This window comes from Cicer arietinum, chromosome 3 (genome assembly GCF_000331145.2).
Source record: "Cicer arietinum cultivar CDC Frontier isolate Library 1 chromosome 3, Cicar.CDCFrontier_v2.0, whole genome shotgun sequence".
NCBI lineage: Eukaryota > Viridiplantae > Streptophyta > Magnoliopsida > Fabales > Fabaceae > Cicer > Cicer arietinum.
In genome coordinates, this window is record NC_021162.2 from 72094295 (window position 1) to 72111165 (window position 16871).

The following is a 16871-nucleotide window of genomic DNA, read 5'->3' on the forward strand; positions in this document are numbered from 1 at the left end:
TGAGTATTTTTTTAAATCGCGAGTATGGGGACGGGTATTATAGTACCCTACCCATTGTCATCCCTAGGGTCGTGGGTGGTGATATCCACCCCGCACCCGAACCCGCCCCGCAAATAATATTGTTGTAATTTTTAAATTGTATATACATATATATATATATATATTTAATATTTTTTAAAATATTAAAAATTATAATTTTATCTCTATATAGAAAATATTTTTTTAATTTTATTATTAATTATTAATAATTATATTTATTATAATAAATATGATTTTTAAATGTATAATTTTATATATATGAATGGGTGCGGGTGCGGATGGAGAAACCCAAACTTCATTGCGGGCATTGATGGGTATTTAAATTTTACACTCACTATAAAACGAAGGCAGGTGCGAGTTTTCCACAATTAGTCGGATGTCAGTATGGAGTAAGCGAAATCCGTCTGCCGCGTCACGTTACCATGCCTACCACACACTAAAATGACATGCAGAAATACATATGCACCGAGTTGTAAAATCAAATAACTTGCTTCCCCCTCTAAAGTTGGCAAGGAACAATCGAAGTATATAGATTTAAAGGCCATAATTGCCGATTAACAATCAATCTCCAATTAGAGGTTATGGCAACTTTTTGATAGAACAAATCAATAGCCTCCATAACACTAATTATGCACGAAGACCGAATGTTACATATGATCAAATTACAATGAGTAGGAGTCCAAGTAACTTCTCTCATCAAAGGTGCATTTATATGCTTAATTACAACGAGAAAGCCTTTAGATTTTAAAAACACTAGATGGAAGAAGAAGCTACGCCAACACTTAAATTTCGGCTAAAACAACAATAGAAAGAATCATGTAAATTGCAATCTAAGAGTTGACATAACAACAGCTAATTATACCAGTTTTGTAATTAAAAAAAAAAAAGTCATTATGTTTGAAGGGGTGTGAAATTTTGGTTTGGTTTTTGAATGGAAAATGATTATAACCAATAAAAAATAGTTGATTTGATTTGATTCAACTTTTATAATTTATTCTCCCAAAATCTGAATTAAATGAAACTGGGGAATAACGAATTGGTTTGCTTCTATTGTTTGGATTATTTTAAAAATTTAATAAACTTAATTTAAAAAATCTATAATTATTAACTTTTTATTAACCCTATTTATTTTTGTATTATCAAATAAACACGTAAGTTATAGAATGTGATAAATAGTATATAATGATTGAAAGATATATATCACTGCAAATATATTTTTTAAGATAATATTACTCATATATTGTAAAATAAAAAATAATAATAATAATAAATAATATTTTTTATTTGAATCTTAGAAGAAATGATTGTTTTGAATAATGTAAAATCGATGTTCAAATCAATAAAACTGAATTTAATTGGTTTAATTAAATTTATGGTCGAGCATAAAAATAATTTAAACCAATTTAATTAATTTGAATTAGATCTTCAGATAAATCGAGTGGTTGGTTTGGTTCTTATCTGTAAACTTATTTCAATTTCAATTCGTAGAAAAATACTCAATACGTGGCTGACTTTATTAAAAAACCAAGTATATGATTCCTTTTTCTAATGAAGTATATAATTCCTTATTAATCGTTTCTCATACATATCCATATATATATTTTTATATAAAATAAATGTAATTTGTTGTAAAGAGTTTAAATCTGCATCTATTTAACAAATAAAAGGTAGTAATTATTATTTTTACGAATGTATTAAGACACCCTATAATTTAGAAAACATAATATCATAGAACGTTGATAATATTTCCGTCAAAAAAACATATATAAATATTAATATAATATTAAAATTGTAAATGAATTTATACTAAAAAGTAATTGGCTTATATTTATAAAAAATAATAATAATTGACTCATCACGGTTTAAACAATTTTAAAGAAATATGACATCATATAATAAAATAATAGATACTTAGTTCATTAGTTTTAAATGGATATTATTTTAGAAAAAAATAATTGCTTTTTGTTTTTATTTTAAAGACATACCTAGTTATAAAAACTCATGCATACTACTGGTCTAATTTTTTTTTTTATAAACTACAAAATGGTATGAATTAAAAAAGATAAAAAATAAATTAATTAAACTTATTTTTGTAATTAAAAAATTATAGTTCATACATTAAAGTCAAATAGTTTAAAAAATATAATGTTTATCAAAATATAGAAAATGAACCACAAATTAACAATTAAAAAAATAAAAAGCAACTTTTGTTGAAAATTAAGCAAATATCTCTAAGTTCATTAATTGCTTAACGGATAAGTTATTACACTCTCTTCTTATAGAAAAAAACTATATATATTACTCATTATATTCAATTGAACTATTTACAAAAGATAAAAATATTTAAAAATGACATCACTTTCAATATTTAAAATGATACTATTTATACTTTTTATTGTATTATTTAATTAATATTATAAGTATTAATTTGAATTCAATGTCTTTTACTCTATATTTATTTTAATCACACGCGTTAATTAATTTGTTATATTTATTTTAATCACACGCGTTAATTAATTTGAATTAAATATTTTTCTATTTTATATTTATTTTAATAATAAATACATCAATATAATTGACAAAAATAATTTCATAAAATTAAGTATCTCCCTAATTTATATACTGCTTTTAATATATAAAATAATAAAATAAATCAATTATTGTGAGATGAAAGATATATTTTTTAGTTATACTATAAATTATTTATCTTATTTACTTGTAATATTTAAGTCATTTATATTTTTTCTTTATTTGAGTTATATTTATTTTTTAAAACGCAACAAAATTATTATTTATCTTTTAAAATATCTGTGTAATTCTCTTTTTTCTCGTTTAGATTATTTATATTTAAATATGTTTTCAAAATCATTTCTTAAGAACATTAAAGTGTCATTACTCATTAAAAATATTAATCTATGTAGGATTTTTAATAATGAGTTTATTTTACAGTTTTTACAGATTAAAAATGACATAAAGATGAATGTTGATGTATTTTTTCAAAAAATTTGATGAGACCTAACAATTAAATCTAAATTTTTTGAAAATTTCATGTCATTGAAAATGCTAACAAATTTATATTGTTTTATTGTTGACATGTTAAAAATTTTTAAAATAATTTTATAAACATATATAAAAAAAGTAGAGATTTATTGATTTTAGTATTTTCGAGATGAATTACGTATTTCAACAACTTATTATAAATAATAAATTTTATTAATTGAAATATTAAATATTAATATAATATATTAATAATCAAACATACAAAATTTTATATAAATAAAAAAATAATAACTAATCATCATTATTTATTTATATTTTTTAAAATATTATAATACATTAATTTGATATTACTTCACTAAGTATTAAATATCATTATAATTCAATATTAATTTGTAAAGTTGACCGATTGAAAATTTTACTTTTAATGTCAACAAATTTTCACTGAATAATTTAAATGAAAGAAAGAATTTATTTGAAATTAAAAAAAAATAAAAAATGAACTGGTAGCGTCCCACAGGGGAGTTGTAATCTATTTATTTACCGCATTCAGCGACCCTCCGCTACATCAACAATTTTCTCTCTTCATTCTTCTTCTTAGTTCTTACTTACAAACTATTCTTTTCACTCTTCACATTTTTCCCATCTCTTTTCACTCACTCACCAAATCTATGGACCCCACATCCTCCTATCACCGCCGTTTTCCACCCTCCTCCGACCGCTTACTCGCTGCTTTCAATTCCTCTCCTTCCTCCACCGCTGCCACCACCTCCTTCGCCGAAGAGCTCAACGAAGCCGAACTCTTTTGGTCATCCGATAGCTCCGAATCTGAAAATCAACGCCCACCGCCACCAACACCGGAGCTAAATCGACACCGTAGTTTCGATCTAACTCAAGACTCTGGAATCCTCGCCGTTTTAGCAGACTCCGGCCGCCGCCGCGGCGAATCACCAGTTTTTCGCGGCAAATCTCCCGTTTCATCTTCCAGGATGATTCCTTCATTTCCAAGGCCGAGACCTAACTCCGAACACATGGTTCAGTCTGTGCCTTCTAGAAAGTTCCAACAATCTGCTCCGGTGAAGGTTCCAGTTATGCCGCCAAGACGGCGGAACGTTGATGAGCTTGCGGTGGTGGACGACGACGACGACGACGGGGATGAGATGTTGTTGCCACCGCATGAACTCGTTGCTAGAGGTTCTGGAGTTTCGCCGAGAACAACGTTTTCGGTTTTGGAAGGGGTTGGGAGAACTCTTAAAGGGAGAGATCTGCGTCAGGTGCGAAACGCTGTTCTGCGCCAAACGGGCTTTCTCGATTAATAGAATAGTTTAATTTTTATCTGTTTATATGCGTTGCTGAGGTTGTGAAGTTGAATTTTGATAACTTCATTAAACCATTAATTTATTTATTTATGAAGATTATAGCTTCAATTAGGAATTTTGGATATGTAACTTTGCTGATTGTTTAATTTAATTTCCGTCTATTTATTGTGATGATTTGAAATTATAATTGGAGGATTATTGAATGGCCAAATTTGAGTAGCAATATGCGATTTTGATAACAAGTAAATGAAGCAATTTTGTTTGTGAAGATTTAACGGAGTTAAAACTAATTGGAGAAATAATTGCCGTTTTCATGTGATTGTTGAAGTAGGTAAGATTGTTGTCAGTATTGTTAATGTATGTGGTTAATTGAATTATTGGGAACATTATGTCACTGTCACGAATTGGATTCTTGTTAAAAACAAAGAAAAGAACCGTGATTACTGGTAGTTTAGACTTTCTGTTTGTGTTGTTTTTTGATGCGGAATAGTTTGTGTGAGTAAATCAGGACATAATGGTAGTAAATAGTAATATTATACTGCATCTGAATGATTCTTAAATTCCCAGCAGAAAGACAAGTCATAGGATAGCACTAGCAGCTAGCATTTCATAGGTATTCACCAGGATGGATTATACCGTTCATTTCGGAATACATTTTTTCCTTCTTAAAGTTATTTGCACACTAGTACATATTTGGTGTTGCAGTTGAATTAACAGAATTGATTTTATAAAATAGCTTTTGTTTATTTTACCGTAAAGTGAAAAAATGCACGAATTTTTAATTGTGTAGATATATATATATATATATATATATATATATATATATATATCACGTGATATACATATATATATATACCATGTGGTAGATATATACACACGTGATATATATATATATATATATATATATATATATCTACACAATTAAAAATTCGTGCATTTTTTCACTTTACGGTAAAATAAACAAAAGCTATTTTATAAAATCAATATATATATATATATGGTTTGATTCATGGCCTGAAGTTGCTTGTAGAACTGGTATGGGACATGACAGTAGTGGACTAAATTACTTCACCAAATTCCATCGTAGCAAACAAGACAAAATTTTCAACACAAAAAGTATAAATGGATTAGCACATAATATATTATGTTGTAGACCCTCTGAATAGAGTCCTCTGTGACAAGATTGAACTTTACGATTCCTGAAAGAAAAAAATACAAAGATTGAATTTTACTAGTTATACTTTCCTGTAATTAATCAGCGGTTGAACGGTTCAAACAACGGGGTGTCACCTACTGTGACAAGAAAGTATACTATGAAGAAGGTAACATGTGTATGATCTATAACCAACCCAGCAAGCTCAGAATCAGAGAAAAAACACTCCTATATATGTATTATATCACGTACAAATATTTACACGACAACATGTTTTATTTAAAAAGGTACATAATAACATACTGATTTCATTTTTTTTTGGGTTAATTGTAGTACATTTAGGCCTCATATTTTATGACTTTTGCAAAATTTAGTTCCCATTTTTTAAAATTCAGTTTTTTTTAATGTTTTAGCTATTATATTTGTTGCAATTTTACCCATCTCAAATTTTAAACTCCAAAATTATGATGTGATAATTTTTAAATGGTGTGACATTAAATATATTGATGGGCTAAATCTAAGTGGATTTATATTTTTCCACCTCTTCAAACCATAAAGTAATACATTAAAAATAACAAAAGTGACAAATATATTCAGAAATTAAAATGAATTTATTACAGATGAAGTTATGAACCCTAATCTCTTGAGTCTGAAATTAAAAATGTGACGCTTAATTAGGGTGAAGTTTGTAGCTAATTGTTGATAAATTAAAGACAAATATTGAGATGAAACAAATACAGGAAGAGAAAAGGGGAAATTTGTTTATCAAGTGGGTGCTTAAGCTTCACAAGATACCCACCAATCAAGACTTCTTCTCTCACTGCAAATGCAATGAAACACCATAGTTTCATCTCTTCGATCTTCAAATAAACTCATATTCTCATTCTTTTTATTTTTGAATTTTTGTAATAAAATTATACAAACGATCAAATTAAAAAAGAAAAAAAAAAGATAAAAGACTAATGTATTATCTGAAGTTAAGTTAAAAGACCGCATGACTAATTGCGTTTAAATATTATTTACCACACTTAATGATATAATTTTTTTTATTCAATAGTATCATCTAATTAATACTTAAGTCACTCGTAACTAAATATTTTTTTTAATGTATGTAAAATAGTTAATGTATAAGTCATTGTGTGACAAGTGAAATATTCATTTTATATTTGTAAACAATAATGAATGTATATAGTAAAGTACTTTTAAATGTTGCTAGAAACAATTTTAAAAAATAAAGTTATATATATATATATTTATATATTTAAGAACATAGGTAAAGTACATTAATTATTATTATAAATAATATTACTCTTTCTGTCCTTAAATATATAAGTATTTATTGACAAAAAAATTGTCTAAATATAAGTCTCTTCTCAAATAATTAACTATAAACATTATTTTATTGAAAATGACGATATTCATCTATTCAAAATGATAAAATATATTGATACAATATAAATTTAAAATTGCTAAAATTAAATAAGATGAATCTGCAGACAAATTCATAATATCCAAGTTAATAGCGAAAATATGCATACAAATATGACATACTTCAAATGTTCAAAATATGTTTTTGGATCTATAAAACTGGTGACGCTAAAATTATTGATTTAATTTATAATAAATCAAATTTACTCTATCGATGTGACCATTAAACATCTTGAAAAATGAAAAGCCAAATTAACTATCAACAAATATAAATAGTATTTTGAATTTCATCTATGTGGCGGAAAAATAGATAGATTGAATATGTTTGGATTTGGACGATAATAAATGCATTGAAATAATTCATTAATCCATTGAAACCCACACAAATTTATAAAATAAAATTCAATCCAATTCATCCACACAAATTATTAACCCATTGAAACCCACACAAATATTTAAAATAAAATATTTTTAAATAATTTTTTTTTATATTTATATTATTTCGAACTAATATATAATTTTAAATACGATTTTTGTTTTAAAAATAAAAATACCTTTTTTGAACACAGCTTTTTAATTTATTGAAAAAACTGTTTAATTATTTTATTTTAAAAAATAGTTTTTAATAATTTTAATATAAGTAATTTATTTATTATTTAATTTAATAATAGAGTGGTGGATGTCTGCAGCTCCCACGACGGTGACCACGGAGTGGTCGATAGTGGTTCACTAATAGTCCCACTTCCATTCTCTATCACCCACCGTCTTCTATTATTAAATCATGTACTCTATTGAATTTTGAAGGAAAGTAGAATGGATTGAATTCAATATATCATGCGGTGGACGAATTATATGAATTTATAATTAGATAGATTGAATGGATAAATGAATTAATCTATCACTTTTATTATACATAAAATAAACACATTAACATATTATTAATTTTTATTAATAAAAGTAAAGTATATAATAAATATTTATATTTAACGAAGAAAAGTGTATAAGTCAAACGGTTTGAATATGTCGGTGATTTTTACTTTGAAGAGGACATTTGGAGTACTATGCATATTCTTAATCCGTGTGACTGGGTTCCTAAGACTATAGTTTCTCTTCTTGATTCACAATTTACTCAAAAGTTAAGTCAATGATGGTTTCACCTAAGATGATTCAAACTTCAAATTGACAAGGTTTAATGTCGTGATTTAGTAGGACTTAATTAGTCTTTAAATCAATCCATATTTCAAATAAATGAGTATTAATCAACTCACCACCAATCCAAAAAGTAAAGTTATATTTTATCGAGACCTTCTAGGAGTACTAGTGTGTATGTTTAGATTGAAATCCTAGTCTCATTTATAAGATAACAAAATTAAAAAAATTAATCAAAATTATATTTAAGATTGATTAATTGTTTTAATTTTTTAAAACTATTTTTACACTAACATTCTTATAAAAATATATGATAAATTTAATAACAATATTAAAAAATGATAAATAAATTGAAATATTAAAAAAATTATTTGTTACAATTAATATTATAAAATTACTATCATTGTTAGATAATGATAAAATAAAACTAATAAAATAATATTTTTTATTGAGAGGAGTTTAAAATGTATTATAAATTATAATATATATATATATATATATATATATAATGTAAATGAAAAAGTATAAGGATATAAAAATTACAAATAAAGTTATTATGTCTACCACAAATTTATGTATGGAAACTTTAGTGGTTGACATTTTATTACTAAATAATTTGTTATATTACATTTTTTACTATATAATTTTTTATACTATAAGATTTTTGTTGCCTCTAAAAATTTGAAGTCTTGTGTAGTTGCACACCTTACACATATTCAGAATCGGCATTATCTATCATGTTTATATATAAAACAATAAAATGAATATTATTATAAAGAATAATCAGTATAATAACTATTAAATAATAATAAAATGTTATAAAAATAATATTTTCTAATGAGAAAGGATTAAAATTTATTATATATAAAAAATATTAAAGAAAATGAATGAGTATCTGTATATGAAAAACAAAAAACCATAATATTTTACTGGCGTAACAAATTTAAATTGGAGGTCAATGTCAACACTTCGATTTACTTACATGCTCGGTATTTTATGAAAAACGCAAACCCAAACACTAACTTGTATATGGTAAAAGCAAGTTTTCCCTATCAAATTAATTATGTGAGTTCAAGTGTGTATTGTTGGTGAGAGTCTTATTGTCATGCCTTAACATGAATGTTTAAATGTTTATTTTTGTGACTATCATTGTGATTTTATTTCATGCTAAATATCAAGAGATATTTTTTGTTGTTGATATTAAAAAAACTAGTAAATATTTATGGTCCGCTTCCTCTTAAAAAATATTTGACTTTTATTTTATAAACCAAGTGTTTATTTTAACTTGAAATCAGATATTTGAAGTAAGTTTTTGGGATTGAGAAAAAGTAAATACTAATTAGAAATAATAAATTTGTAAAAATGATAAAAACAATTCTTTTAACATTATTATTATTTTAAAAAATGACAATAATTTTATTTCAATAGTCTTGTGATCTTTTTATTATTAAGTAAAATAAAAAAAAAACATGAAATAATTTTCACAAAACAAACATATGTTTATTAACTTTTATTATAAGAGCTTGATAATTCACACACCTATTTTTTTTAAGTTGTGTTTCACATTTTTTTTAGGCAAAAAACTCAATCATTTCGCTTAGAAATGTGATAAGATAAATTGATTATTGAAAAAAGCGTACTAGAGATTGTGTAGTTAATTAGTGTTATTCAAAATATATATACAAATATATTCATGTTAAGTTTAATATTATATTTTTTGAAAAAAAATACATCATTAGATTAATTGCAGTAACTTGAATTAGTTGCAAAACATTGTCAAACAAATGAATTTGTGTAGAAAAATAAATAATTAATTAAAATACTTTAAATATAATTTTTATTTATGTAAATATAATATTAATTAATTTTAGTTTCTTCAAATTTGTTTTACTCCGATCTTTAAAAGAAAAATTTGTTTTGAATATAATGTCAATTGGATGTTTAAACAAACTCTAAATATATGGAACACAACGTAGTTCAATTAAGTTTATATTTACACAAATTATAACTTTTAGTTTTTGAAAATCATAATAAATTACTGTAGTTATCAGATCTCTATTCTGATATCTAACTTTTACTAAATCACGTGACTGCAAATTTTTGTATTATTCTGAATTTTTTTAAAAGTTTTTTTCTAATTATTTATATTAATATTATTATTATTATTATTAAAATTTAATTTATATACAATTTCAATGTAAATAATTTATATTGTTAATTAATCACAATTGTTATATTAATAAAAATATTTGACGTTTTTCAAAATTACGTCAAAAACTATCTGTATACATAATTTTGATGGGCTGATACTGTAAAATGTTTTACAGTCCCGTTGTATACATTTAAACTGTTATTTTTACTACTACTAATATTATTATTATGATATAACTATTATATTAGGATTGAGGTAAGAAAAAAAAACCTATCTAAAGAAATTAAGTCATAAGGCGAGAGAGATTTGAAATTTATGGTCAAACGATTTCTTTAGTTTCTCGAGAGAGAAGAACGAAGACGAGTTATGCTTTGAAATTTCAAAGCAACAAATTCATATTTCTCTTTGCTTGATTGGTATTTTTTTTTTAAATGTCAACCAGTTAGTTGGACATTTAGGCAAGCACAACAATTACCAGAATGCCATTGTCATTTACCTGTGAGGTTATTCAATGCAAACACTATTCAAAATCGAGTGCCAAAGATTTGGAAATGCATCAATTGGAATGTGAGTGTATACTTATATTCTTTTCTCATTTTAAGTTTACAACTGATACTCATTGAGCTAAGTTTTTCCTTTATTTTGCAAAATCCAAATACTTGTAATTTTTGTATTGATGATGAACTTCAATATTTTAAACCAACGTCCAACAATGACTTAATTTAAATAAAAATATGTAAGATACTAACGTACGTTTTCTAGAAAATAGATATGGAAAAATTATGAAACTCTCTCTCCACACACAAATATATATATATATAAATATATATATATATATATATATATAAATATATATACATATATAATTTAAAATTTAAGTTAAATATATTAATTTTTATATTTTTTTTCTTAAATTTTAGACTAGAGAGAGTATATTATTGAAGGGATTTAATTTATGGTAAATTTTTATTATCTTATTAATTAATCATTATGAATTATGTTATTTTATGTGATGAAGCTATCTTTTGTATAGATTTAAATTTAAGTTGATAAAAAATTCATTCACTTATAGGTTCAAGTTCCAATAGGTGTTTTATCAATATTATTTGAATTTTGATATTGATTATAGTGAGTCTAATAATCCAACTTATATATTTTTAGAGAATTTTACGGCATATAAAAAAAATATATATTTTAATATTATCAAAATTATATTATTAATAATTAAATAACATATTATATATATATATATATATATATCAAAAAATTTAATTTAATTAACTTTAACTGATTTATAATAATAAATACATAAACAAATAAAAAAAGTTATTAGTCCAACAATATAATTTGTCATTCTTTTATTATTATATATAAAAAAGAAAGAAGAAAAAAAAAAACTAACCAGTTACCACGCGGTGGGGAAAGTGGTCGGCGAAAAACTCGCAAAAGACAAAATTCAAGACGACATTGTACGGACATAGAGTAAAACCCGACAACGATATTAGAAGCGCGTGGTGTGGAAATTTCTTGGCAAAACCACAACGATTCTTTCATCCAAATTTTCCCGTTTCACTCGTATCACTGGTTATCTTTTTTGCAACCTTGCCTAACTGTCTCACTCATTCTAATTAATGCAACCAATATTCTATTTTTAATATTATTTTTTATTGAATAAAATACATGTCAATTACACTATTTTAAATAAAAGATCCATATGTATTTCACCAAATAAAAAAATTTAATGTGAAAAATAATAATAAAAGAGAACGTTAGAGTATCTACAATTAGGTGTGGGCAAAGTTCAGTTCTGAACTAGAACTGTTTAAAAATTAAACTGAATTAATTTTTAGTTTGAAAAAATTGAACCGAACTATTTTATAAATTAGTACACCAATTTATTATTTGAACCGAATCAGTTTAACTTAATTTTTTATTTATTTATATAGGCTAAATTTTACATAACTACCCCTAATTATTTCTAAACAAAATTCAGTTCAAGTTTTTTGAAATAAAAACTGGTTCGGTTCAATTTTTTTGAACTGAAAATCAGTTCAGTTCGGGTTTTTCAAACAAAAAACTCGTTTGGTTCGGTTTTAGTTTTAAAAAATCAGTTCGAAAACAGTTCGGTTTTCAATTTTTATAAACCAGTTAAGTTCTGCAGTTTAGTTTAGTTTTTTGTTTTTTTTGAACATCCTTGTCTCCAACGGAGAACTAATATGGGTTAATTAAATAAGGTCATTATTAATAAATAAATAAATAAAGAAAAGGTAACGATTATAATTTTATTATTATTAAATTATAAAAATATTATTATGTTGATACAATTCCAACAATAAAATTGTCAAAAACTAAATTTTACGTAATTACGCATTGAACAAACGAAATTAGCTACCGATGGAGATGCTCTTATTAATACTATTATTTTAATAAATAAAATAACTATTTTATTCTATTTTTAACCAAACCGCGCTATAGTACAAAAAATAGCGCGGGTGCTTTTCATTGAGTTATGACTCGATGATCTCTATATATTCATGAGAATTAAACATTGCACAAATAACATAACAAAAAAAAAGTTAAGATGGAAAACATGCTACCGGGTTATCGTTTCTATCCTACAGAAGAAGAGCTTATTTCCTTTTATCTTCACAATATGCTTGAAGGAGATAATGAATATAAGATTCGTACTGTTATACCTGTCGTTAATATTTATGACTACAATCCATCGGAACTCCCACGTATAAATCTTTAACGACATGTTATATATTTTTATTTTATTTTGTTTTTTGTTTTTTGTTTTTGAATCAAAATGAGCTAGAATTGAAAAGCTATATGGTTCAAGTTATTTTATTCTCATAAAGATTTTCATAGGTTAATTTCTAAATTTGGAAGTAAACATTATAATACCTTTTCGTGTTTAGTTACGATGAGATATAATTAACTAAAGTAGTACTAGTAGGTATTATACTTTAATCAATATTTTGTATAAGAAAAACTAAGTATATGACATTTTGTTTTGTTTTTTACATCCTTTTCTTGTTTTCAAAAGGATCTTCATTTTGGCATCATGGTTTTGCTGATCAAAAGCCTAACTAAATGTTTGAAAATTAATGCATTTTAATTTTGCATAAATTTGTATAATAATTTTATATTTTGATTCACTCAAACAAGACATTTAAATGTGAATATATTATTATAATTTAATATATGTTGGTTTTTCAGAAATATCCGGAGAGGCAAGTATGAGAGATATGGAGCAATGGTTCTTTTTCATTAAAAGGCAAGAAAGTGAAGTGAGAGGAGGAAGACCAAAGCGTGTCACAACTACTGGGTATTGGAAAGCCACTGGATCTCCTAATCATGTTTATTCTTCTCATAATCATATTATAGGTATGAAGAGGACTATGGTTTTCTATAGTGGAAGAGCTCCAAATGGGAAGAAAACCGATTGGAAAATGAATGAGTATAAGGCCATCCAAGACCAACCATCCTCTTCAAATAAATTGGCTCCTATGGTATGTATGTATTGATTGAACATAAAGATAATTACTATTCATTTCTCATTCTATTATTTGGGATATGAGAAATGAAATGGATGTTTCTTTTTAAATAGGCTTCTTGATTGTGACTTCATGGTTGATCATTAATTGGGGGGGCCGACCAACAAATATGGACCCTATAAAGTGAGGCATTTTTAAAATTGATAAAAATAATTAGGCCTAATTAATTTTTACAATATTAATTAACATGTGTTAATTCATAATATAGTAGTTAGTGAAATTAGTATTATTTTAGTCCTAAAAAATATTAATACATTCAAAATTAATTTTATGTCTGAAAACATTTGAGGTCTAAATCAATTATTTTATTGACAACTCCCTTGGGTCGTTGCTGTTGAAAGAAATTAATAATACAGTGTAATTTCATCGTGGCATGGAGTTTAATTTATTTTTTATAGATAAATATTAATTCGTAAATAAATATAAAATTAAGTAAATTATATATAGTGTAGTTTTATATCGTAGATCATATATAGTTTCACAAGAGATGGTAATTTTATATGTCAAATGGAGCTAGCTAGCTAATCTAATTAATTAACCTTTTGATTATTTAATCGCAGTTAAGGAATGAAATGAGTTTATGCCGAGTGTACAAGAAATCAAAATGCTTGAGAGCATTTGATAGACGACCGGCACCAAGGAGGGTCACAAACGATCAAGAGTTCAATAAGGATTCAACAATATGCAATCATAATAATGTTCAAATATTTGCAACAAGCTCACCAGATAGCTCTTCATCTCTAGACCATGGTCAAACCTCAAATGAGGTTGGAGAAGGTAGTCAAATGGATATTAATGTTGATCACCGTGAGCCTTTGTTGTATTGGGAGCATGTGGATTGGTTCTTGGGAATAGAACCATGATAATAATATATCTAGAGAGAAATGGAATTTTTTTTTTTCATCTCATCTCATCTTTATTTTAAGTTTCAATATGAAATAATATCCAGATGATACTTTTAAATTTCAATAATTGATTTGGTAGTTCAGTTGTAAGATTTTGATTTTGTAAGTTTAAGGTATTGATTTTAAATCTACTCGGAATAACGGTAAAAATATCATTAGTGTCACGTTTGATTAAAAATTGAATGAAGTGATTGGTTGTAGAAAATAACTTAAACAAATTGTGGGGGAAACATTGTTATATTATATATCGATGTGTAGTAAAAGATTTCTCATTTTTTAAATTTGGTGGGACTCATTAATTTCAATGAATAAAAGAGAGTATATTAAAAAACGTGTTATTATCGTTATTCTATTAAAAATCTCTCTCACCAAATCTCTATATTTGCAATTGATGTAGCTAAATATCACTAGAAAGGGGGTTGAATAGAGATTTTGCTGTTTAAAAATAATTTTCCCGTGTTTTGGATACTATCCTCTCAGAGAAGATGGAAACTCGAGGATGGTTGTTTAAATGTTAAATCAGAGCTGAGCAAAAGAAAGAGATAAATGTAAAGAATGACACACACAACTTTTATACTGGTTCACCTAATGAAGGCTACGTACAATCCTCACATACTTGTGAGATTTCACTAATGTTCAAACTGATCAACCTCTCACAGAGGATGATTACATTTTGTGTATTCTTTAGCCTCACCAAGCTTACAATCAAGTTTCAACTATTTCCAAGTGTAAACTCACGTGGAAATTACAGAGTGATATGAATGTGATTGTTTCTTTTTTCTTAAACACTTTCTAAATGGATATTTCAACGATCTAATGAAGGATTGTAGAAAGTATAAAGAAAGGATGAATATTGCTCTTGATAGCTTTGAGATACTTAATCTTTTTATGCAATGTTGTTGTGTATTTGATAATGAAGAGCTCCCTGCCTTTTATAGAGACTTTGAGACGATATTTTCAAGTGGAAAAAGCTTTATGACCGTTGGGGACTTCAATCAAAAAGTTCAAGGTCTTTTCTTATAATTAAGAAACTGCCATCCAACTTTCATTTGACTAATGTAGTATATCCTCCTGCACGAGGTTCAGTATACCTAGGACTTTGGACATGTGTTGTCCTGTCCTTTTTCCTTTCTTTAAGGTTTGTAAGACCACATGTGATGTTCTTTTCTTTTTCCTTTCTTTAAGGCATGTAAAAGCTTTACGTGATTGACTTTTTCTCTTTCCTTTCTTTAAGACACGTGAAAACTTCTATTTGTAGCTTGTTTGTTGATGCTTTTATGAAGATTGACTCTATATTGTTTTCAATCATACAAGAATGATATATAGGTCTGCATTTAGCCTTTGCACATGATATGATGAGTTGCTTTCAAATGTGTTGGGTTGCTTTCCAAGATATTGACCATAGACCCATCCTAGTGTAGTCCTTCTTCGTACCTTTCTTTTGCCATCTTGCTTCTTTATTTCAAAAGCATTATTTATTCATTCTTTAATACTATTTTGCCTTTATTTAATGAATAAAACAATTTGTTTTAGCGAGTATGAGTATTCTACAGATTTGAAGAACCATCCTCTTACGAGGTCATCCTCTCGAGTTCCAATCCTCCATATTTGAATCAAATTTTTCTCCTTTTTGTCTTAATGATTAATAACCGGTTTTCTTATATGAATACACTCAAAAGCACATATTAGTCATTAACCATAATCATAATCTTTTAAATAATTTTATTATCATTAAAACCATTTGAGAGTGATTTTGTCTCAACAACAATGGTATTTTAGTGATGATTTGGAGCGAAACATCACTAACTCTTAGTTGAATTGCAATAACAAAATTCCACAATAGTTTTTGGTGGGGTATACATTCAAATACTCTAACGTTCAAGTCAAGTTGTGTTGGGTGGGCTCACTCCTCAAGTGGAACCCACCAATTTACTAGTATTATTATTATTGAAATAAAAAGAAAAAAAAAATTAATGGGCTTGGCCCACTTGGAGGTAATAAAAGAAGTTTAGAAATCCCTAAGAATACACAGAAAAACAACAGAAGAAAAATAAGGGTTTGGTTCCGGTGGTGGTAACAAGTGTGTATAGCTCCGTTTGATCTACAAAATTAATATGTTATTCTTTGTTACTTTAATATATTATTTGAGTAGTTTTATTTTCTCTGAGA

The 16871-nt window shown here is 26.0% G+C and overlaps 2 protein-coding genes across 2 annotated transcripts; both read left to right on the forward strand.

The window, feature by feature from the left end:
- The first annotated feature begins 3603 nt into the window (after positions 1-3603).
- Positions 3604-4526, forward strand: LOC101490790 (protein S40-7-like). The gene has a single exon (XM_004494153.4). The coding sequence runs from the start codon at positions 3708-3710 to the stop codon at positions 4350-4352; it is 645 nt and encodes a 214-aa protein (XP_004494210.1). The 5' UTR covers positions 3604-3707; the 3' UTR covers positions 4353-4526.
- An 8282-nt stretch (positions 4527-12808) lies between these two features.
- Positions 12809-14760, forward strand: NAC28 (NAC domain-containing protein). The gene is made up of 3 exons (XM_004494154.4): positions 12809-12975; positions 13460-13752; positions 14358-14760. Exons 1-3 carry the CDS (start codon positions 12819-12821, stop codon positions 14658-14660), a joined length of 753 nt encoding a protein of 250 aa, XP_004494211.1. The 5' UTR covers positions 12809-12818; the 3' UTR covers positions 14661-14760.
- The last annotated feature ends 2111 nt before the right edge of the window (positions 14761-16871 follow it).